This window comes from Physeter macrocephalus, chromosome 5 (assembly GCF_002837175.3).
Source record: "Physeter macrocephalus isolate SW-GA chromosome 5, ASM283717v5, whole genome shotgun sequence".
Lineage (NCBI taxonomy): Eukaryota > Metazoa > Chordata > Mammalia > Artiodactyla > Physeteridae > Physeter > Physeter macrocephalus.
In genome coordinates, this window is record NC_041218.1 from 88582318 (window position 1) to 88606937 (window position 24620).

The 24620-nt window shown below is 41.3% G+C and overlaps 2 protein-coding genes across 2 annotated transcripts in view; one reads left to right on the plus strand and one right to left on the minus strand.

Annotated features, from left to right (window-relative positions):
- The window catches only part of GSAP (gamma-secretase activating protein), an 86558-nt gene extending 71074 nt beyond the window's left edge, over positions 1-15484 (plus strand). Inside the window, exons 24-31 of the mRNA XM_055085059.1 lie at positions 2741-2836; positions 5384-5454; positions 5931-6025; positions 10791-10910; positions 12404-12465; positions 14014-14115; positions 14270-14369; positions 14770-15484. Coding sequence (XP_054941034.1) covers positions 2741-2836; positions 5384-5454; positions 5931-6025; positions 10791-10910; positions 12404-12465; positions 14014-14115; positions 14270-14369; positions 14770-14861 — 738 coding nt within the window. The 3' untranslated portion in view covers positions 14862-15484. The remainder of the gene's footprint in view (positions 1-2740; positions 2837-5383; positions 5455-5930; positions 6026-10790; positions 10911-12403; positions 12466-14013; positions 14116-14269; positions 14370-14769) is intronic.
- A 1844-nt stretch (positions 15485-17328) lies between these two features.
- Positions 17329-24620, minus strand: part of CCDC146 (coiled-coil domain containing 146) — a 144605-nt gene continuing 137313 nt past the window's right edge. Inside the window, exons 16-19 of the mRNA XM_007117298.4 lie at positions 23267-23395; positions 22594-22731; positions 19123-19371; positions 17329-17773 (exon numbers count right to left, since the gene is read on the minus strand). Coding sequence (XP_007117360.2) covers positions 17570-17773; positions 19123-19371; positions 22594-22731; positions 23267-23395 — 720 coding nt within the window. The 3' untranslated portion in view covers positions 17329-17569. The remainder of the gene's footprint in view (positions 17774-19122; positions 19372-22593; positions 22732-23266; positions 23396-24620) is intronic.

Below are 24620 nucleotides of genomic sequence, written 5' to 3' on the forward strand. Positions count from 1 at the left end.
GCGGAGCGGCTGGGCCCGTGAGCCATGGCCGCTGAGCCTGCGCGTCCGGAGCCTGTGCTCCACAACGGGAGAGGCCACAGCGGTGAGAGGCCCGCGTACCGCAAAAAAAAAAAAAAAAAAAAAAAGGAAAAGAAGACGCTATGATTGTCTAATGCAACAAACAAAATAATCAACTGGGAAAATAATAAAATTAAAAAAAATAATGCTGCAAATTAGTAAGCTGGTGATGCTATATTTATTTATTTTTGGGGGGTACGCGAGCCTCTCACCGTTGTGGCCTCTCATGTTGCGGAGCACAGGCTCCGGACGCGCAGGCTCAGCGGCCATGGCTCACGGGCCCAGCCGCTCCGCGGCATGTAGGGATGTTCTCGGACCAGGGCACGAACCCGTGTCCCCTGCATCGGCAGGCGGACCCTCAACCACTGCGCCACCAGGGAAGCCTTATTTTCTTTTTGAGTAGGATTAACCAGTTAAAAAAGATAATGAAAAACAGTATATTATTTCCATATCCTTAGCATCTAACTTTAGTAAAATTATAAACAAAAAGCCAGTGAAATTTTTCTGACAGTTGACTGACTCACTTGACCAAATAAAGAGGAATGGGACTGGCGTTACGAGATATCTAAATGTGTTGTTGATCTACAATAATTGGAACAATATGGTGCTCAAACAAAGATAGACAGGAGGCTCTAGTTTAAATTTGGGTATCTGGTGTATGATAAAAATGAGGCATTTAAAAATCAATGTGGAAAGAAATAATTTTCAATCAATCAATCAATGCCTGACTATTTGGAAAAGACAATTAAGTTAGATTCTTCCCACCCCAAATACCGCCACTTTATATCATAATCCAACAGAAATATCAGGTTAAGGAATCTAATATAAAAAATTTAAACTGTGTGAGAGAATTTGAATAAAATAAGTGGACAGTTAAAAAATACTGAGAAAGCCTTTTAAGTGTATTATTGAACATAAACCTGCAGGAGAAGACTGACTGAAAACTTAGAACAACAGAAAGGCAATACGTTTAGAAAAAAGTGTTTGCCACATATGTGATAAAAGAATAACATTTGGCATGTAATGTTTCTAAATCAGTAAGAGAACAACACACCAGAAGGGAAATGGACAAAAGCTGTGACCAGTGAATTTTCAAAAGTTAATTTAGGCCAAGAGATCTTGAGTTGGGGCAGGGTAAGAAAGAGAATGCTTAAGATTGCTGTAATCAAATGACAAACAGAATGAATGTTTTTCTTTGTCTTTTTTTTGGTCTATCAAATTGACAAAAATTTAAAAATCATACTAGGAAAGTTCAGGGTACAGGGAATTTGACAGCCTCATGAGATGGAATTGGAAATTAATATAACCACAGTGGAAGCCATTTTAGCAGTGTCTCTATAACCTTAAGTAGGGACCCAATGACTTCCATTTCTAGGAATTTAGCCTGACAAAATAATCGAGGATATGGCAAGCAACTTTTGTGTAAGGATTTTTTGGTGGTGTTTGTAACAATAGTAAAGGAAATATCGCATATGTATAAGAAGGGAATAAATAATTCAGTTATATTACTTTCATAAAATTGGACACTGTGCAGCCATTACAACTAGTGTGATAAAGAATATTTAATGACAAATTATTATGTGAGAAAAAGCAGATTGTAAAATATTAGAATGAGTGTGCACACTGGAAAAAAGGAAAATAAAAAAACCAAAATGTTAATGTAGATGGTAGGATTATGAGCAATTTAAATTTTCATCTTTCTGCTTATTATAGAAAAATTGAAATGTACAAAAATATGCATTATAACTTACACAGAAAAAAAATAATTTTTTTAAAAGCCTAATCAATTAGCACATGCCAGAGACTGAATTGAAATAATATTCCACTCTATCTCGGCCCAGGATGCCACGGGCTAAGGTTTACCCAGGGTGTCTGTCGTAAATGTAAATCTGCTAAAATGGAAGATATATATACTTGTGTTGTCAATTGTACAATTCCCATGGTGTTTATTGATGCAAAGATTTCTCTAGCCAAGAGGGTCTGTAGCTGAGCAGACCATTTAGGCAAAAGTGAGAAAAAAAGGAAGAAAAGGAGAGAAAAGCAAAAAGTGGGGAGGGCTGGGAATGCCACACTGATTGGGGAGCCCCAGGGATGGTTAGAAGAGTGTGGCTATAGAAACAAGCCCATTTGGAGGCACTAGGCTAAATATATCCATACCTTTACATGTCAGGGAGCTGTGTGGAATGTCTTAACCATTGTGCAGAGAGAGGTACCTGGTGCATTTCCTTTTACTACAGCCTCTGTCCTTGCAAACACCGTAATCCTGTCCCTTCCCACCACCCCCATTAGCATAGTCATTCCACGTTTAGAGTTGTTCCTGTTAGCTCTCCAGAGCCAGGAGCAGTAGACTTCAATCCTTTGGTAGATCCCAAAGCCTTTGACTGCTAAGCTAGTGACTTCCACTGGCTTCTTTGGAGAATTCTCAACAGGGCTGGGAACCTGGCTCTCAGCTGTTCACTGGACTTTGGGTGAATCATAAGTCATTCCTCTCGAGGAAAATGGTGGTGCCCCCTGACTTATGCCCATCAAAGGAACATTGTGGGTTATGCATTTCTGCTAGTGGGATCTTCAGGTCCAGTATCTTTCATATTGATAGGAAGTGTTAATAAATGAATAGAATTCAAACCAGTTGCAGCTGTGAGTGGGTAGGTTGTGACTTATCTAATCTATATTCTGTTTTCAGATGGTGTCTGAGCTAAAAGACCATCTTTTGAGACATCTACAGGGTGTAGAAAAGAAGAAAATCGAACAGATGGTTCTGGACTACGTTTCAAAACTGGTTGGTTTTGCTTTATCTTCTCTACCCAACCCACCCACCCTCAACCGCTGGGTCTCTGGGTGTATAGTTCCCAGTAGGTGGTTCAGTAGGTTTTTCATATTAGGTTTTTTTGAGCTCTCCCATCCTCAAACCTGTATATATGGTGCTATAGATTGAAGAAAGGGAGAAAAGAACCAAAAAACAAAGAGAATGTGGCTCTGGAAGTGGCTTATTGCACTCCCTTGCAGTAGTGGTTATATGCTTATGGAAGCCTGGAACAGTGATGAATTCAGCATGGTTGCCAAATGTTCATGTCATCTTGTCATCTTCCAGCTCCTTATTAAACCATAGGTAGTGATTTCTGTACATGGAGGTTTCTGCAAACATGAGAGAACTTGAACTTCAGTTCTTACTTAGCTCCAATAGCCCAGTTAGGTGAGATTCCAGCCCAGTTGTATAAATACTTACCACGTTATAGAGTCTGCTGATGAGATTGGCATCCCATTTACCTGGTAGCCACTCATTGAAATTGTGTGATCCAAATTAATAACACCGGTCCATGTGTAAATAGAAGTGGTGCAGCTGGATTGAAATTTGAGGCTGTTTTGAGTCTTTCAAAATGTATACGGAGTTGAGGCCTCACCCTACTTAGAACCTGGAAATAATAAGACAGATAAAAATTTTAAAGTATTTAAATATACAGAAAGAGAAAGAACACTCCAACACTCCATTTCTCCAGGTTTGCATAGGACCAGTGTGTAAATGTGAACAAATATTTTTTGCATTGAATTCTGGAAGATTAGTTAAATTTATTAGATATGGCCCTGATTTAATTTCATGTTTAATTTTTAAAGTTTTCTGCCTTACACGGAACTATATTCAATAATGGAAAAGAATATTTTTTAAAAGTGTCTATATGTGTAGAACTGAGTCACTTTGCTGTACAGCAGAGATTGGCACAGCATTGTAAATCAACTGTACTTCAATTAAAACAAATTAAAAAAAATAAAAACAAACAAATGAAAAAGAAATACAGAAAGAAATCTTCTATTTTGGAAAACTGGGTAGTGGCAGAATGGCTCTGTGAATGGAGTGTGAGCTCTTGGATAGCACTTGCTTAATGAGTGTTTGTTGAATTAAAACAACTCCCCAAAATGCTCCCAAGTGCCACCCATTGATTTGTTTCTATAGTAAAGTGCATGCATGGAAGTAACTCACTCAAATCCTTTGTTGGTCATATGGCCATAGAGACGGTGCATAGTTAATTAGTCTGAATAAAGTTGCAGAATATTAAAAAAAAAGTTTTCTGCCTTTATTGCAGTCATTAGTATCTGTTTTTAAATCATATATTTGAATTTCTATGGTAAGGTTTGACTTTCAGAGTTTTAGTATATTAGGAGAGGTTGGTATTTGCATATACTAATGTTTACAAGCAGGGCACTGAAACTTTCTTAAGTAATAATTCTTTGCAGTTGAACGATACCAAGGGGCTCACTTTATGAATGTGTTACTGATCTTCCCCATGTTGATACTAACCTACTTTCTTTGTCCTTTCATAACACACAGTTATTTAACACATCACCTACCGTCTTTCTTTCTGTTGACTTTAAATTTCATCTTCCAGAGTGTTAAGGTTTTTCTTCAAGCATCATTCTTCCCTATAGTTAATCACATAAAAGAATCCCCATAACACTAGTTTGTGCTAACAGCTCCTAGGACCAGAAATGGTAGAGATGAGGGCTCAGAAAACTCGTTGCCCCTGTCTTTCCAACTCAGCAGTCACTGATAGATGCCAAAGCCGCCCACCCTGCTCAGCAGCAAAGAGCTGAGTCTCCCAGTCCCCTCCCAGGAGAGTGGCTGGACAGCCTTTAGAAAATAAATCCGAGGAAGTTGCTGCAAAACCTGATTATATTGCTTATGTGTTATCTTACCTGATTTCAGCCAAAGAGAAACTGAGAATCTATGTCATTGAGAATAAATAGTGTCTGTGTGTGCTCATATGGAAACTCTTCCGAATTTTGCCCCCTGTCCTTTGCCTACATGTGCAATGCATGGATCTGTGGTCCTGGTAACAGCTCCTCGGAGGTTGCCCTGTTGCTGGCAAACGAGTAAAATGTGAAACCTGGACTGGGAACTAATTTTGCTTCACAGCCCATGCTCGGGACCTCCATTCTATTCAGAACCGCCTTTCCTCTGTCAGCTGGCAGCTATGTCACCCTTGCCACATAACAGGCCTAGGGCGAACTCTGTTGCACTTGACCTTCACTGATGGATAAGGGCCTGTGATTGAGGGCCTGTGTTTGTGAGCGATGGGGCCGGTTAGCGGTGGGGAAGCTCAGCTGGGGCACTGCCTGCAATGACAGAGGGTGCTCTGTTAGACGGGGCTGCACATTTTCAGTCTTTCCATTTTGGATTCCAGTGCTTGAGAATTGACCTCAGAAAGGCTGGTTCTGTGTCCGGGAACAGCCTGAATGCCAGCTGCCCGAACATGCCTGTCAGAGCTATGGAAGGATAGCTTGTATGGGAAAGGGTATGAACAGAGGTTAACAGACTGTCTTTCCCCTCTAGCTGGATCTCATTTGCCAAATACTGGAAGCCAGTTGGAGGAAACATAATCTTCATCCCTGGGTTCTCCACTTGTACGCAAGTATTTCTTGCTCTATTTTATCATGGTGTACAAAGAGGTAAAACAACTCTGATTGCTGCCTGTTGTAGCAAAGCCTTTTTGAAACTTACCAGTTGAAAGTAACTCTCACCAGCCCCTACACCATCCATCTTAGTTCTGAACTCAACATTTAAAGTTATGCCCCTGTTACTTCACCTGTCCTCTTTCCTTGGCATCTGGCTGATGAGGAGGGAGGGGCACATGAGCTCAGTACTGCCAAGAAGGGGAATTTAAGTTAATGCAGTTTATCATTTATGTGCCTACCGTCTGGTTAGATTCTAGGCATTAGACCGATGGTCATCATCACATGTATGAACCTTTCTGTGGGGCATAGCCTTTCACAATTAGCATGAATTCCATCAGGATGTGGCACTCAGAGCTACTGCTTATATGCAAATGGGATTTTGGAGATGAGCTGCTTGGTTGACTGCTGCTTTGTTCTTTGACCAGCAATAGACGGGCGAGTGCTGCTGAATTTGCGGTCTTTCACATCATGACCAGGATTTTGGAAGCTACTAACAGTTTGTTTTTACCTCTGCCTCCTGGTAAGTCTTGGCTTTTTTGTTTTTGGTTGTAATAAACTTGTTCTTTCTTCTTCACATAGTCTCTGGACTTTGGTGCATTATGAGTTTAAGAATGAGGCCTCCTATGTCTGAGAAATTGTGTGCCTGGTGTCACTGTGACAGATGGGCCTGAGGTTGGTCTCTGCCGACCAGATCTCCTCTGATTATTAAACTATACAGTAGCTTGTCACCAACTTTAGGAGCCAAGGCTGGTCCCCATGTAACTTTCTGGTTCAAAAACCAGTGGAGCTGATTCAGGGAGATCTTTCTCGGATGTTTCCAGGCCTAGTTTATCAGATCAAGAAAGTTAACACTCAGAAGGAAGTAGGTCTGGCTGGGTGTCAGAAATTGAGTTGATTCTTATATGTTTCTTGGAGGCTAAAAATTTCCCTTAGGATTTTGAAAAAGGACCAAATCAGGCCTCAAAACACCTTTGGTGCATGTGTCTGCAGTCATTCATTTAATTGGTCATTTGTTCATGCAGTCAACAAACATTTGTTGAGCAATTTCATGCCAGGTACTGGGCTAGAAATTAGAGCAATTCCAAAAATTAACAAAAGTCTAGTTGGGAAAATGTGCATATAAATCAATATTCATTGTAAGAAACAAGCTCCTGTTTACTATAAACTACCTGCCTTATGCTTATTATGTATAAGTTCTGATGAGTTTTAAGCTTTATGATAGCTATCACTATATAATATATACTAGCCAGTTTTATTTAATTCATTCATATACATCTATCCATCCATCCATTCGTCATTAATTTGTTCCTTTGTTCATTTATTTTAAGGCAACATGTATATGGTCCCCATTTTGTGCTAGGTACTATTGTAAGTACTTTACATAAATTAGCACATTTAATTTTTATAATGATGCTAAGTGATAAGAGCTTAAATTGAACCATATTAAATTGTTAATATCCAACCAGTTTTTGACCAACAAAGACGGCACTTTCAAATGGTTCCACTTAATATTATTCCCATCTTATAGATGGTGAAATTGAGGCAGAGAAAAGTTAAGTAACTTGCCTACAGTCACATAGCTATTAGGCAACAGAGCCAGTGCTCAAGTCCAGGGAGTCTGGCCCTAAAATCTAGCTGCTATTCTGTGCTGCCTCTTGAGTTTTATATTCCAGTTGAATTAGTTGATATTGAAACATTGGCTATTTGTGGGCCCAGAAAATCCCCACAGCACATCTCACCTTCTCTGCATTTGTGATATATCTGGTACAGTCTGGAATCCATCACACTTTCTCTATCCATATGCCTTATCTTACAAGATCTGCTTGTAGTGGAGGCACAAAAGGAGTTTCTTGTGACTTTGTAGGGATCTGAAAGTGACCACTCATGAGGAGAATGGATGGCTTTAGATGGAATATGAATTGTGAGGTGCCCTCTAGAAAGAGTGAAGGGATTTCATGAAAATTATATATGGCTTTCTAGCTTAAATTCTTTGTCATTAACACAAAAGACCTGGTAGAGAAATGGGTCGACAGTTTCCGATTTGTTCACCATGGAGCTCCAAGCTCCTTTTATAAGTAAATGTCACTGACTCACTGGGGACAATATTATATCTGGGAGATCATAAAAATCCACTTTGTACAGAACATTGCATTTCTACAAAGGGATGGATAAGGAGGGAAAACAGAGAAAAATTTTACCCATAGGGATTGAGAATTATTATGAGTAAGAACTTAATGGCTGGTGTCCATGGGTCAAGTAAGAAAGAGCAGTTTCTCTTTCTCCTTTTCTCAGAAATGTTTGTTTCCCTAATATGAAGTGACACTGGATCATGGTGGGGGGGGCATGTGTGTGTAAACGCAGGTATTTTTGTGTGTATATATGTAAATGTGCTTGCTTTCCAGGCCCCCTGGACTAGTGAGAACGGTTTGGGTTCCAAGTGTCAGAAACTTGTAACGGTTGTTACTTAAAGAAAAAAGGGAATGAGGGCCACAGAAGGGAAGTCATAGTTTAGAGCTGGAGCATTTACAGTTTAAAAGGGACCTGTGTTCTCTTTGCTGCCTGGAGAAGGCCAGGAGCCCTGGAGGGTGAGGACTAGAGCTGGCTGGAAAAGGTCTCTCTTTTGGTGCTGATGCCTACTGCTAGCCAGTTTGCTCTGTTGCTTGGAGCTGACATGCTGAGAGGAGGCCGGGAATGGGCTGTTGAATTGGGGACTGGGCCCTGGGAATGGAGAATAAAGGGTCATCCGGGATCTTTAGGACATGGACACAGAGAGCTAGAGAGGAATTTTGAATCGAGAAAATCTGTAGGATCAATAACCTTCTATAAACTCTTCCTCAGAAATAACTTCGTAACTTTGTTAATCTTGACAAGACTGTCCAGATCCATCTGAAAAAATCTCACGTTGTTAATTAGCTATAGTAAAATCACTATTTTGGGGAGGAATCAGAGCACTTAGTAGACTCATCCCATTGTCAGCCCATTAACATCTGCTTGAGGGCAGAGTCTGAACTTTATCTGAGCCTCCATGTTGCCAGGACATGGGACCCAAGTCTCCCACTGCCCATGTTTCCTTTGCTCAGAGAGAGAAAGCTCCACGACATCTCTGAATCCGAGTCCCAGCTCTCTCTGGCCATCACGTCTCTGTCATGGAAGCCTCTAAGGTTAGGCAACGAGTCTTCGTCATTCCCCAGCCACATCCGGTCAGTTTCCAAGCCAGTACACGTCGCCAGGATCCTACGATCCCTTCCTCCCCTCTTACTCTCAGTGCCCTCGTTCCCTCTTGGACAGGTTCACGCAGTCACTTCCCAACAGATCTTTATTCCTCCGGTAGCGGACTGTCACTCCGGTCCATTCTTTGCCTGTTGCCGTGTTAATATTCCAAAAGTAAAACTCAAATCCTCTAACAATCCTGCTCAAAAGCTTTCAGTGCCTCCCCAGAGTTTGCTAACTAACAAATTCCTTGCTGTCATTCAGCATTCAACCCCGTGACACATAGGCTAAGAGCACCCTGTACTTTTCCTTCATAGAACTGGTCATTTTAGAAACAATGAATATTTATTTTGTGATTACTTGATTGTCAGTCTCCCTATCAGACTGGAAGGTGGATGGGAGCAGCAGTCATGCTTGTTCTTCCCATCACCGCACGCCCAGCTCCTCGCCTGGCGCGCCGAAGGGGTTTTGTGGAATAGATTAACCTTTCCAGTCTTGCCTTCCACCATTCCTCTTGCACACCTGTTCCAACCCAACTGGGTCATTTACTCTTTCCTAAATGTGCCCCATGCTTTCTCATCTTTGAGCCTCTGTTCGTATTGTTCCATTAACACCAGTTCTTGAGGCAGGATAACGTTATGGTTAAAAGGCTAGGCTAGGGCTTCCCTGGTGGCGCAGTGGTTGAGGGTCCGCCTGCCGATGCAGGGGACACGGGTTCGTGCCCCGGTCCGGGAAGGTCCCACGTGCCGCGGAGGGGCTGGGCCCGTGAGCCATGGCCGCTGAGCCTGCGCACCCGGAGCCTGTGCTCCGCAACGGGAGAGGCCACGACAGTGAGAGGCCCGCGTACCGCAAAAAAAAAAAGGTTAGGCTAAAATCCCACAGCCTGCGTTCAAATGTTAACTCTGCCATTTACTATTTCCCGGGCAGGTTTCTTAGCTCCTGTGAATCTTGGTTTCCCCATTTATAAAATGGGGATCAAGTAGTTCCCACCTCATGGTGTTATATGAGGATCAAGTGAGCCTGTGTGTAAATGAAAGGCCTCAGTACCTGTCTGGTGTTAGTCACGTTGTTATACCACGTGCCAGGTTCCTCACAGACCTAGCTGTAGCTCTCAAAGCAGCCCTGCAGGAAAGGTACTGGTGATTCCACTTTAGGGATGAAGAAACAGAGGCTGGAAAGGCTTAATTACCTACATCTAGTAAGCAGCACAGCATGATTCCGGCCTCTGTCTACTCAGGTCAAACCGGACTTTTGCTGCTTTTCCAGCCTGTATGTTCTCTCACGTCATTTCCACTCTCAGGAATGGCATTAACCCTTCAAAGCGCCTCTCACATGCCATCTTTTCCAAGAGGGCTTTTCTGATTCTTTCCCGGTCTGCTATCTTCTTCTCCCATGGATGTCGTTTGTGTCGGTTAGTATTAATAGTGGACTTAGAGCTCTAGCTTTGTGAGAGTTTGGGTAGCCCTGCCCATGAGACTTAGACTTAGCCCTGCCCAAGGCCTTGAGAGTGCCTTTCTACTGAATTCCTATAGATTTGCTCTCTGGCAATATCATTTTAGTTCTTCTTTTATATGATTTGGTCCAAGTAGACCCCAAAAGCCTTTCTCGAGGGCATACCCAGAGATTAGTCATCTAAACTGTCCCCTTCTGGTCCAAATATTTTCTCCTGCAGCAAAATGGTCCCTGTCCATCAGGCTTTAGCCTGGGCATGTGGAGTTTGAAGTTCTACTGTTAATTTTTCTATTTTGCGATTTTACCATAGAATTATAAACCTTTTAAACTGTAAAACCATTTTCATTGAGCAGACCTTGCACTGTTTTTCTCTTTTTGCCTAGGAAGGCATACAAGGTGGAGGGAATACGTGCTTATTGGGAACTTACTATATACCCAGCACAATACTTAGTTGTGGTAATACAGAAAGAAGGAACCTTGGACCTTGTCTTCAAGGAGCATTTATTTGACTCTAGCTGCCAAGTGCTGAGCTGAGTGCTTTATTGCCATCACCAGAGTCATTCCCTCTGGGAGGCCGGAGAAGATGGCTGACCGTGTCTACCGTCCCGGGTCTCTCATCCTAGGTTTTCACACTCTGCACACGATCCTTGGTGTCCACTGTCTGCCTTTGCATAACCTGCTGCATTACATTGATAACGGAGTGTTGCTTCTCACAGAAACAGCTGTCACAAGGCTCATGAAAGGTAAGGGGCTCTGCGTTTGCCTTGTTCCATCCCCAGCACCACCCGGGCTGCCTTTGTGGGTGTGCGACCTGTGGTCACACGGGGCCCTGCTGCACTCAGAAGGGGCCCACGCAGGGTTTAATGTTCTGTATTCAATCTTGACATTCTTAATAGTTGAAGAAGGGCTCCTCGTTTTCGTTTTGCGTGGGTTCCACAATTACGCAGCTGGGCCTGCTGAGTACAGTTCATTTCCCGTAACCATCCTTTGGACCACCGTGCCTTTGCCCTTCAAGAGACCCCAAAGGGCTTCTCAATCCATACACAACTATTAGACTCCTTTTCTGTACATGAGGGCACTTGAGAATACGAGACTGAAGGCTTATTTCTCAAGAAAAATGTCATGAAATGGCTTACTTTCAGCTGATTAACTCCATCCTCTCAAAGTTAGACTTGAAATGCAAGGAAAAGTAATGAGAGGTATAGTGCCTGTGGGAATTTGAACTTGAAATAATGTCTGTAGTGTAATGACTCTTGGTTAAATTATTCAACTGTGGTATTTTATAGATGAGTTTTGTTAATATGTATTGAAGTATTTGCCATTCCTCAAGGTGCTGTATGTTTTAAGTTACCAAAATTGCTCTGTGACTGGCAGCCTGTTACAGAACGCTGTTCCCTGATACAGAGCAGCAGCTTCATTAAGAAATACCTTTTTAGTCATGGACCACAATGTTCATTGCAGCTCTATTTACAATAGCCAGGACATGGAAGCAACCAAGGTGTCCATCAACAGATGAATGGATAAAGAAGATGTGGCACATGTATACAATGGAATATTACTCAGTCATAAAAAGAAATGAAATTGAGTTATTTGTAGTGAGGTGGATGGACCTAGAGTCTGTCATACAGACTGAAGTAAGTCAGAAAGAGTAAAACAAATACCGTATGCTAACACATATATATGGAATCTAAAAAAAAATGGTAATGAAGAACCTAGGGGCAGGACAGGAATAAAGACGCAGACGTAGAGAATGGACTTGAGGATACGGGGAGGGGGAAGGGTAAGCTGTGACAAAGTGAGAGAGTGGCATGGACAAATGTCAAATAGATAGCTAATGGGAAGCAGCCGCATGGCACAGGGAGATCAGCTCGGTGCTTTGTGACCACCTAGAGGGGTGGGATAGGGAGGGTGGGAGGGAGACGCAAGAGGGAAGAGATATGGGGATACATGTATATGTATAGCTGATTCACTTTGTTGTAAAGCAGAAACTAACACACCATTGTAAAGCAATTATACTCCAATCAAGATGTTTAAAAAAATCCCTTTTTTATTCAGAGAGACACAAACTAATATTTTCATAGTGTTGTTAGACTTAGCTTGAAAAACAAGATTGGGACATGCATTACCAGGATGAAGCTCTGAAGTGTTAGCTTGCTCAGGTATTAAAATGTAGATTACTGGGTTTTTTCTTTTTGTTTTGTTTTATTTTGTTTGCCAATTTCTGACTTTCTTGTAGATCTGGACAATACAGAGAAAAATGAAAAAGTAAAGTTCAGCATCATTGTGCGGCTTCCTCCGGTAATCCTGAAGTATATTCTATTTTCTAAGCCTTGGCATGTACCCCTCCTTCAGTTTCTTCTTGCAGGAAGAGCAGTTACTTGCTTTGGGCTGAAGTCAGTTGAATTGTCTCACCCTTCGGCCCTTTCCAAGAAATACTGTCCATCCCTACCCGTTGTCCGCTGCTCCCACTGGGCCTACCGAGTGCTTGCTACCCTGGCTGTGCGCGTGCTGCTTTGGCACAGGCCCACCTAGAACATTTAGCCATTTTCTCCTCTGAGGAAACCACAGTAATATGTACGTCTGTGAGTCTGAAGGGAGGCAGAGGGGAAACGTGTGCTTTTGGCATTTAAACTGATAAGAAATTGAAATACAGGTGAGGTCAGAAGGTTCTGGAACTGCGTTTCCTCTCACTGTTGTTTGCACCACGGCAGGAAAACATTCCTGGTTGAAGGAGAAATGAGAAACATGAGGGAGAGGGTTATACAGGCACTCCTTGTTTTTGTGGGGTATAGTAGCTCTCTGAGTCAGAAATGCTGTGAAATTCAGACATTCCACGACAAGGTCTTTAGAGCCTCTGACTCTGCGGACTTCCCGGCCATGAGAGCCTTGGCCAGCTCTGTGCCATTTACATACCTTGAGCACTTGTATCTCTGGCACGATCCTCCCACAAAGGGATGTCTGATGCCTTCCTGGACCTAATCATCTTGCTTTATAACACCTTCTCGCCCTCACAGGCTTACTGAGGCAGAGGCAAGAATGGAAAACAAAGCCTATTTTCCATGGCTAGATCTCTCTGGGGAATATCTCCGAACATTTAGTTTCGTCTCTAAATTTGATTTTTTTTTTTGGCCTTATACCCTTAGGGAATTAAAATTTTCCGGGCGAGACACTGACAGAGTACATGCCTATAACCTTTAGCTTCATATCAAAATATCATGTAGGGTTGGCATGCAGATACTCAGTTTTGAAGAGTAACAGACGAACCCCATTTCAGAAGAAGAGTTTGGCAGCCTCAGTACACAAAATGCTTTCCTCAGAGTTGCATTTAAGGGAGTATTTATTCAAAATTCAGAAGCATACCTCATAGGAAATGGCCTTTCTCCAAGGTCATTAACCATAAAGAGTCTGTCTTTTTAGACTCACTAGCTGGAATCCATTTTTAAAAATTATGAATTGATATAAGATAAATTTACTTAATGCTGTGAGCTATATTCTCCTCTCTGTATTTTTCCATCTTTTTATTTTTATTATTGACTTAAATTTTTTAGTGTGGAAGGAAGGTACAGAGGTTTCCTATACACCCCCTTCCTCCACATAAACACAGTCTCCCCTATTATCCGCATGCCCCAGCAGAATGGTCCATCTGTTACAGTGGACGAACCTACACTGCACATCACAATCACCCAAGTAAGTCCATAGTTAACATTAGGGTTCACTCTTGGTGTCGTTCATTCTGTGAGTTTGGACAAATATATAAGGAGATATAGCTAATACTGTAGTATCATACAGAGCATTTTCACTGCCCTAAAAATCCTCCTCTACATATTTTTCAATTTGTAAAAATAGCTTACAGGTCAGAAGATCTGTCGACTTTGGGATCATCCTGTGAGTTCTAACATTATTTCCCGGAACCATGTAAAGCGACTGCTTCAGAACTATAACAAACAGGTGAGTCTGTGTGGAGCAGAGGCCCCCCTAAATGATTTGGGAACCTCTTTGCCCATTTTAACATATCCATGTGGACAGCAGCTGTAGTTCTCATCACTTTAAGTTTGGGCTTATTTTGGAGAATCAACTGATACCACAGCCATTTCCCTTTTAGCCCCGGAGTTCTATGATGGACAAGTCATCATTCAGTGTAGAATTTCTGCCTCTGAACTACTTCATTGAAATACTGACAGATATTGAGTCCTCCAATCCAGGTAAGTCACTCCTCTACTCTCAGGATTTTCCTGTTTTTCCCCTGATACATCAGTCGGTCTCTATGCACTTCTGTGTACCTTTTTCTTGCCAAAATATCCCTTAATTATAAGTAGGATCTTCTGGCAATAGGTTTTAATTAGCAATACACAATTTACTCCCTAAATTACCAAAGGAAGAACCACCTTTCAGGTTTTAAAAGGAATTAAGAGGTTAAAAACCCATCTGGTTGGTGTGAATGGCCTTTCTTGGTGCTGAGGTTTAATAAATTTTAACAACACATTCTCAGAATAATGTGTTTTGCTAAAATGTAAAATAATTATGATTTCAATGAAGTGTGGGCACAATATTATAAATGTTCTATGGCTTCATAGTAACTTTTCTCTCTCTTTTTCCTTTCAGCTCTGTATGCTTTTGAAGGACATGACAATGTGGATGCAAAATTTGTGGAGGAAGCAGCTCTGAAACACACCACAATGCTTTTAGGCTTATAAAAGGGAAAATGCAGTTATATCAGCTTCCAGTATTTTTATCTTGCTCGTTAGCTCTACTTCCGTTGAGAATTCTTTAGCAATATTTTAAACTGGTAACCAAAATCAGAATACATTGTTGAGCCATCTGAATTTCAGTTTAGTACTTGGTTCAGAGAGAACTAGACAGTCAAGTGTAGAGAAATGACAACCAGTCCAAGGGGGGCATGCAATAGCATAAATGATGCTCTTCCTAGTGGCTGATCTTCCTAGTGCTTTCATAGGCCAAAAGCTAGTTTCTGTTATACTCTGAAATAAAATATACTTTAAAAATGTAGGAACAGTGCTTAGAAAAACAAAAATTAGCTGTGTCACTGAAAATAGCATATGACAAGCAGAAAAATTGCAAGTTGCAGAAAAACTCTTATTTTGGAAATTAGATACTTTTTAAAAAACTGAATTTGGACTAAGTCAAATCTGCTAATTCTAGTAGGGAATAATTTGTAAAATACAACAATTTATACATACATAGAGTAGGATTTGTCTTCGTGAACGTTCAGATGGAACTGTATTTAATATTGTAAAGTTATTTTTATATTTATAAAAGTTTGATTTAGTAATATCTTGTCATTTAAATAAACACTGAAAGTTTTAGCCTAACTCCTTTGTTCTTTGAACATAGCCTTTTATTCCCACTAAGAATCATGACTCCATGAACATGTTCCCCCAAAGACCCCCATGACACCTAACGAGTTCTCCCACTTTTCTTTTTTTTTTCCCTCTCTCTTCTACAGTGACATTCTGACCATAAATACAGTTGCTTCCTGGGGTAAGCCCCAAAACCCTTTGCTATCCTCTCTTCATACTGTTTGCCTCAGTGAACTTGTGAAATTTTAAAGATTACAAATATCACTAGCCAGTATAATAATTCAGCTTTTCTAAAATCATCTTTATATTCTAAAAATTATCCTCTCCTACAGAATTTCCCATTTAGGTCAGATATTTCATGGTCACTGAAGCTCAAAGTCTTGGAGCCATATCAGCAAGGCAGTGCTGGTTTTTCCTCTTGATAAGGTCATTATTTTTCATTCCCTACGCTTTCCTCTTCACACCTGGGTTGTTTCTGCTGCTTTCTGAAGTCTAATTCATCTGATGCATATTCGAGACAAACACTAGTTTGATCCTGTCACCCCTCTATTCATAATCCTTCAGTCACTTGCCATTTATTACAGGATAAAAATCCAAACTCTTTGATATTCAAGATCTCCCAAATTCTGGCCTTATACACTTCCCCAGTACGCTGTTCCAACCAGCCTCACTCACTGGGCCTTGAACAGAACTTTTGTCTTCTTACTTCCAAGTCTTGCTCAGGCGATTTCCCCCTCCTGGAATCCCCTCCACTTATTAAAATCTTATTTATGCTTAAGGGCCAGATGAAAAGTTCCATCTGACTGTGATCCCTGGCCATTCCAGTGCACAGTGGCATCTCACCCTCTGGACCCGTAGCACACGTTGTAATATTTAAGCGTCCAGACCTTTGTAATTTTTAAAAATTATTTTTCCTTCCTATGTATTTAAACTTCCTATGTGTTTATTTTTTGAATCCCTAATTACTGATCCTACAACACAGCAACTGTAAGTATGCAGTATTTCTTTGCATTAAGCACACAGCTTATACAGCGTTACTTGTTATAGGCTCTCTCAAGGAATTGCTTTTTAATGACTTCACAAAGCAGTCAGGTTAGATTCAGGACTCCTAGACTGAGAATGAGGTTCAATTTCCCTCCATTCTGTCAGGGTGGGGGCTTGGAACAGATTTTGTTTGATTTAGCAAAATAAATGAATGTGATATTTCTCACTCCCAGAGTCGTGAAATGAAATTCATAACTGATAACAGTATGAAATAACAATAGTTTGAGCATGTTAATGAATGTAAAATCACCGGTTTCAAATCTACTTTTATATTTTTATTTGAGAAAGTAAACAGAGTTAGCAAATATACTTGGGTGAAATACAATAATACCAGAGTAATGAAATCAGTGGAACTGGCCTCATTTTCTCTTTCACATGCAAAATTATAAATATCTTCGTTGAAATTTTGAAAAATCTGATATCAGAACAAAGTAATCACAAGTGTATTTGCATGTAACAGCGTGGAAAATCTAGATTTTCCAGATAAATAGATAAATTTATAAATTTAGATAAATTAGGGCATAATTCTTTTTGCCCAAAAGGATTCTTTATTTGTAAAAAGAATCACTATAACATCACTTTAAAAAAGACAAGCTTCCCTACTGCTTTTCACTCAGTTTAGATTTACTGACATCAATTTGCAATGCAACTATTTATTTAACAAAGTGAGTTATGCCCCTGCAATACTTGGGCTATTTTTCTTTTCAACCATTCTTTCTTTTTCTTAAAAGTGAGTATATTGAACAGGATCTGCTCTTCTTTCTTTAATAAACAAAGACCACTCTGCCAATTTCTGTACTTCGCTGAAAAAGTATTTATTTTTATTGCATTTTTATAGCACCCAGTCTACTATATATTTCTGAAATGTAATCAAAAGATAAAGTGAAAAAGAAAGAAATTGGTGAGTGTGATAGGAAGGAAGCATATGTTGTGGATACTCTGTCTGTAATTTAGAGCTCTTACGCTGACGTTTTCCAGCTGTGGATGTGAAGAAGCCTGGTTGAAGTGCCTCCTTGAGAAGCCTGGGTTGCTTCACATGTTCAGATTTCAATTGGCTTTATAACAGGTTTCCTTATGTGCCTTATATTGGCCCCAGGTTCACTGGGCTTAAAAGGAGCCAAAGCGCCGTACGGTTTTGGCAGAGGAAGAGTGGACTCTGCCTCTGGGATGTAGGCGTTTGGACGCTGAGCCGCGGTTGTGTAAACACCACTGGGCAGCTGGCGATTTTCTGCTTCCAAGAACTCCTGCAAAGAATGATTTATCCTTTTCAGTTTTTGAAAACTCAGGTAAAGTCGCTTCGTCCTCAGGGCCCATCAGACACAGCTGGGTCTGAGCAGCCTTCAGCTATGCTTGCTGGCCGATATTCCCCAAAGGGACAAGAGGGTGTGAGGGTGCGTCACCAAACACGCACACCTGCACACACATTTCATCTCATTGGAATGACCCATGTTGCTCAAGCATCACTCTACTCCTGGGGTTTAGGGTTTACGGTAAACTGGTTGGTGGGACCTAAATTTGCTACATTCCAAACTCAGTATCTTTCATTAAACACGAATTATTTCCATGTTTGTGACAAAGGCAGGATAATCTATTTCCTTTGGTAGGTCACTTGTGAGCAAATGGTACAAAGGAGGAGATAAGGAGTAAAGTAGAACCAGTGGAGAGAAGTGGTCAGCATCTTGCTTTGAGCCTCAAGATTCTGCCTGTGTTTCTGGAAAACAGAGGAATCTCTTATAGCATTAAAAAGAATTTGAAAAAATGGACACAGGTAAATGACAGCTGGGACACCACAGGTAAAATCTGAATGCCCTCAAGAATATAATCCCAGGCAGCGTGCGAGTGACAAATCAGACCCTGTTTTCAGGAATGCATAGTATGTGTTTGGAATGCACCTTTTTCTTGGGTTAGGGAGGGAATAGTGATCTTCTGGGGATGTCTGCTCTGTAGTCTGAGAGTGAGTTATGGATCCCCAGGATGTAGTCTCCTCAGAAAGAGATGCCTAATTCCACTCTAAGATTATCGAAAGGGCATGGGAGTAGGAATAAGAACTGAGCCCCCAGTGTGTAGGTGGTCAGTGATAGACTTAGGTCTTTGGTGGGAGAAGGGTGGTACTGAAACCTAATCATAGCTTCTGCACTAGGTGCAGAGTCCGCAGAAGCCTGTGACAACCATAATATGCTTGAGGCCTCACAATATGCTGTGGTGGCCACAGCAGATGGACGTCGAAGAGTAAGGTATGCTCTGAGCCAGGGTGCGAAGACAGAGATTAGAGACCTAGGATAAAACCAATGCCAGCCTGGTCATTGTCATGCCAATGGGAGGTCCTGGTCTTCACCACAGCCCACGATAGAAGACTGTGGGGTGGGACTTGATGCCCGCCCAGTGTTCTCCAGGGAATATTCTGACCCTTTGGACTGTTGTACTTTGCTTGCCTACATAATATCTTGGAAAAGCAAAACTTATTTCTAATGACTTGCTGGGCCTATGTGTGTGGCAGAGTAGAACATTTTCATATATTTTGGGAGGATTGACAACCCCTGCAGCAGCCCTTCCCGGCACATTTTACAAATGCAACGTAGAAGCCGTAGCTTACCCGAGACTTTTCAGCGATGGCCAAGGCATACATTTCTTCATCTCGGAGTACTTTCAACCATTCTCTCTCAATCTCTTTATTGAGGGGCAGACCCTTTTCCATCCTGGAATTGCAAGTGAGGATGAAGTCTTCTTTCTCCTTGACTTCCTTTTGGAGTTCAATGGCCATAGCTTGTTTCATGGACAGCTCAGCAACAAGAGCCATCATTTTTTCAGTAGCATCTTTGATCTTTTTCTGGTAGCCATTCATCTAGAATTAAAAAGCCCAAGGCTTAACCTATGTATACATTCCATGAAGACTTGAAGAAAATGGCAGGTTTCTGGCTGTCTCTGATGGTGGGCATTCTTGCCTGAAGGAAGGAAAGTTTAAGTGGGAATTCACAGAGAATAAGAACTGGAGGAGACCTCAGAGATTCAGCCCAACACCCTGGCTGTGAAATAAGGACAAGGAGGAGGGAGAAGAAGGAGATCTGTTCATCTAGTTACTGGATTTCCAGGTGGGTAGTATTGAGGGGAATAGTTTAGTGTCTCTATCTTTAAGAGGTGATAAGGACAAGGGAAAGGGTATTCTTGATGTCTAAGTTCTGGCCTAGTTTGGCCACGTTATTAGTTTGACACTTAACGCAGGGGGAAAAATCTGGTAGAAGAGAATTGTATTAGTTATTAATACACTTGCTTAAATAAGATAATCAGCATCCGTGATGATTTTTAACGGAAACTATCACACTTCAGTGTGTTTGTTTTATTGATCATAATTCCCAGTATGCATCATCATGAGGTCATAAGCAAGCATGAGCTGAACTGGACAGTCTGGCCAGTAATTTGAAATGAAATGTTCCTAGTTTTGTGTGTGTGTGTGTGCGCTTACCTTTTCATATAAGCTATTTATTATCAAAGAATGAAAAGATAAGACTAGGTGGGAAAATTGATTTTAAAAGACAGAAAAGAAGTAAAATTGGAATTGGTGGTTTCTGTAAGCTTTCTGGCCCACAGCACGGCCTTTCAGTGTGGCCGAAGGCTGGTGAGGCAGTAAGAGGCGACTCCTGCCACCCGCCAACTCTCAGTGTCACATTACCCTGCCTTATTACTTCTTCATATCCTTTCACCACTGACATTATAATATAAAGGTATTTGTTATTTGGTTATAGCCCATCATCCTACAAGAACGTACTCTTCATGGGGACAAGGACTGTTTGTTTTATTCGTGAGGTTCCCGCTGCTTAGAATAGAGGAGACAAAATTAAAATTGAATGTTCGTTGAATGAGGGAATGAATAAATTCTCAGTCTCTTTTAATTGTTCATTCCTTTGAACCAAGGTAAATTGAGACACAAATATGAGCATCCAAAAACTACACCCTACCTCAAAATACTTTCTTCTCTTAATAGAGTATATACTGGTTTGTGTGTACATTTGCTTACAGAAACATTGCTGCTGGTGATTTACATGCCTCTGAAAATATAATGACCAATTATTATGTGAAAACTTTGTCTCTTTAAGGGAATAGGGAATATAAATTTCTATAACTTCTATACTGCATTAATTTTCAGGAAGCATAATTTGAATAAAAATGACAGGCATTCAAAGCTTCAATGATGAGTCATTATCTCTCTTTTAAATTTTATTAATTAGTCATTGCACACTTGAGGGTGTGTATAACTAACCAACCTCCCTTCTCCATAAATCAAAAAAAAAAAAAAAAAAGGATGGTATTATTCTGGGTTCTCTGAGTCTTTGCTGAGATTTCCCATTTTCTGTTCATTTGGGAAGCTTGTAAGAGGAGCCATAAGCTCTCTAAGAGAGATGAGAGATGAGATGTGCAACCTTGCTGAACACCCGCAAGGGCCAGGCCACTTCTGCTCGACTGTGTGATGCTTGCCACCACTTTAGCTGATAGCACACCCATTTCACAGATCAGGAAACTGAGTTTTAAGACCATTTATGTATCTTTCTCAACGTCCCTTGGTAGTGTTGGTAAGTCACAGATCTGGGATCTGAATGTCTTTCTGTCTTCCAGCTCTGCCTGCTCTAAGGAGATTATTTTCAATGGAGGAGGAAGAAAGCCAGGTAGAGAGCATGGAATGTGGGGAACGGAAAGGGAGATAAACCATGAGGACAGGACTCAGTAATGGCTGGAAACTTCCTGGTCATGTGGACCAGGAAGACCAGGTCTCGGCAGCTCCCATTTGTGTTTCTCTGGCTTAACGGTTGACTTCTGGAGGGACTCTGCCATCAGCTTTGACAAGCAGGCCTCAGCAAAAACCAGCTTCCCCCAAAGAAAGGGAAATTCATTTTGCAAAATAAAGGAAGGCAACATTTAAAGAAACTTTGGACATGCTAATTCAGGCAACGTTCATGAGCCTAAAGAAGTCTTAACATTTCTTATTTTATGAGGTAAATTGAGATTTGCACAAGTGCTGTTGGCCTCATCAGTCTGTTAGTGGAAGTGTAAAGCCAAATAAAAATGGCCAAGAAGCCTTGAGATTTAACAGTAGTTTAGTGTGCCAGAACTGTTTCTAAAGCAGGACTGTTAACTTATTCAACAAACGTTTTTCTATAGAGTTTGGCACATGCGAGGCATTGGGGAAACTAAGAATAAGGAACCGTCACTGCCCCCAGGAGCCCACAGTGGGTGACACCATTTTTCATGGCGTCTTCTGAACTGTCTCCCCACACTACATGGTGTGGACAATGTGTCCCTTTCCCTTTTGCACTCAGCAGCTCCAGTGACTGTTGCTGACTGACTAGAAACCCTGGACTGTCACAGAGGGATGCTCCAAGGGGCCGGAGGGGCCAAGCAGGCAGCAGACCCTCTGATGCCTGATGGTGCAAAGTCCTGCTGCGTCCGAATCACCAGCCTCCCTCCTGCTGGCTGCTCCTCTTGCTATAGATTCTAGCAGTCCCTGCCTGACCCTGTAGCTTTGGATCAGAAGCCCTGGTATTTTAAGCTTATGGAATTAGGAAGCCCCATGTTACTGGCCTTTCCTCACTAGTGAGGCTTGGGTGGGGGCTCCACCCCAGGGAGTTGTGTGACTGCTGTTCTCTTTAATGGTCCCCTTCCATTGCTGGCTTCTGGCTACTTCTGGATTCAGGCAGCTCCCTTGCAGACCGCTGGATAAATGAGGCCCTCCCTTCACAAGGAACTAGAAAGGAATTAACATGGCACATGAAATATGAAGATAATGACTGTCATATTTGAATAGGTACCCTGTTAAGTGAAACTTGTATGACAGTATGTCATTGAAAGGTTTAGGATTTCCCACTATAATGAGAATTCATTCAGGAAACAAGACTGAAACTTATCTTGGACAACTCTCTAAGAGTCATCTTTACATTTTAAATTTTAACTCTTTGTCTTTATTCATAAAGCCTAATCTCTCCGGGGCTTCCCCCAGTAAATGAAGCAGTCTGTGGAAAATGGAAGGTGATAGAGGAGGAAGGGCAGAGAAGAGGAGGCGGGGACCTGGGCAGACCTTCTTGGCTAAGAGCAGTGTGTCCTGCTTGCAGGCCTGCGTTTTGCTGCAGAGCCTGTCCGTGAGCCGGGAGACCTGTTCATAGATGAAATCCTTCTCCAGCAACTTCTCCTCCTTCTTGGCCAGCTGTAGTTCCAGCTACGTTCGAAAAGAATTTCAATAGGAAAAAAAAGTCATGCAAGTCAAAATCTTTCCTAATTAGAACACTATTCCCCCCCCCTTAATGAAGGGGGACTTCATTAATGAACATTAATGACTTAATGAACTGGACAAAGTCAAGACTTCCCCTCACCCCCTGACCCCCCGCCCCCGAGAGCTGTGGCACTTCTTCCTCCCCATGGCAAAGAATGGCCCTCTCAGCTCCTTCTAGCCTCCACGTTGCCATTCCTCTGACATGCTCCCATCAGGAAGACAAATTAATCCATTCAAGATGCCAAAATTGCTCCTATGGACTGTGAGACAGAGATGGGCATTTTGAAAGCACTCAAGTTTTAACTTTTTTGGCAAGCATCTAAAGTCAAGCTTAGGGTTTGTTACTAGATTGCAATGAAAGGACTATATTAGTGACTAGAATAATGAGGGATAAATCTGCATAACATGAAACTGTACCACAGATATCTGTGACACTGATCAACAGGGGCTAATAGATGCTATTTTCAGAAAGGACATTTACCGCATCCATTTTTTTGATCATTTCTTCTTCGGTCATATCTTTCCCTGGAAGGAAGCGTGTTCTCTTCTCACCCTCAGGATTTATAAACTGTTTCTCCAGGTCTTTTATTCTGTCTGTACACTGTGAAAACTATTAAACAAGAAACAGTAACTTTGCTCAGTAAATCTTAAAGTCACATAGCCCAGGGTCTTTAGGGTCTTTCCAGGCAAAGGTGGAAGGGAATTCTTAACACCCCATCAGCTGGGACTTGTGGTTAAGCAATGTTTCTACTCACGTGTGGTACAGGGAGGAAGATGCCTGTTAACTGACTCTGCAAAGCAAGGCAGTGACTTCTGGGTCATCAAAAAAAACCTGACTTTACAACCAGTCCTTTTATTGCTTCCTATTTTGTGTTACACTCACAGGATGCTGTGTGGTTGCAGAGCTCTGACTATACAGACTTGACCTCTTTATTGCATGTTGTTACAGGGGCCAAGGCAGACAGCACAGCATACAAGGTACACAACATACTAGACTCCAGTTTAAAACCCTCTGCTGGCAATAGGCTTAATGGCTTCCCAAAGAAAAGTAAAATTCTTAATTACTAGGTCAACACAGTGTACAGTCTGTGAGGAATAGCCTGAACTATTTGTATCTTTTTTAGTAAACACCCAGTGTAATGTTTTATATATCAACTATATTTGTTGACTCAATGAGACTTTGGAGGTGGATGAAGAAATACAGGAATTCTCAAGCAGGAGTGGCAGCCACACTTAGCTGTTTTATAGGGAGAGATGTAGAACACAGTGAAAACCAAGTCATCACTTTTAGCTTTTCTACTGAAAATCTGTATAATCTCAGGCAAATCATTTATCTTCTCTAAACCTTAGTTTCCTCAACTATCAAATGGGAAAATAAGTCCCAAACTCATAGGATTGATCCACTAAATGAGATAATATATTTAGAGTACTTTAAATTTTTAAACTTATTCTCCTCCTCCCGACAAAAAGAATTTCAAATGGTGACATGAATATTTCTTTTCTTCCTGTCTCTCCACACTAATTGCCCTTAATAGGGAGTTAAAGTATCCATGTATGTGTATTTGTTGTATTTGTTATTAACATTTAATGTCTCCTTTTGTTAATTAGGAAATTAGATAAGAACAAATATATGGTGCTTGCTTATCAAAGTGGTGCCTTGATTGACCTTAATTCCCCAGGGGCCTTTGAGGAAAAACTGTATCCTTTTTCAATATAAAATAGTGCTCTTGTGTCCTAAAACAGTTCACATGACTTCCAGGAGCCCTAAAAACAGGCTATTATTACAAGTAAAATATTGCCGGAAAATGTGACTTATGATCATCCTTGGACGATTA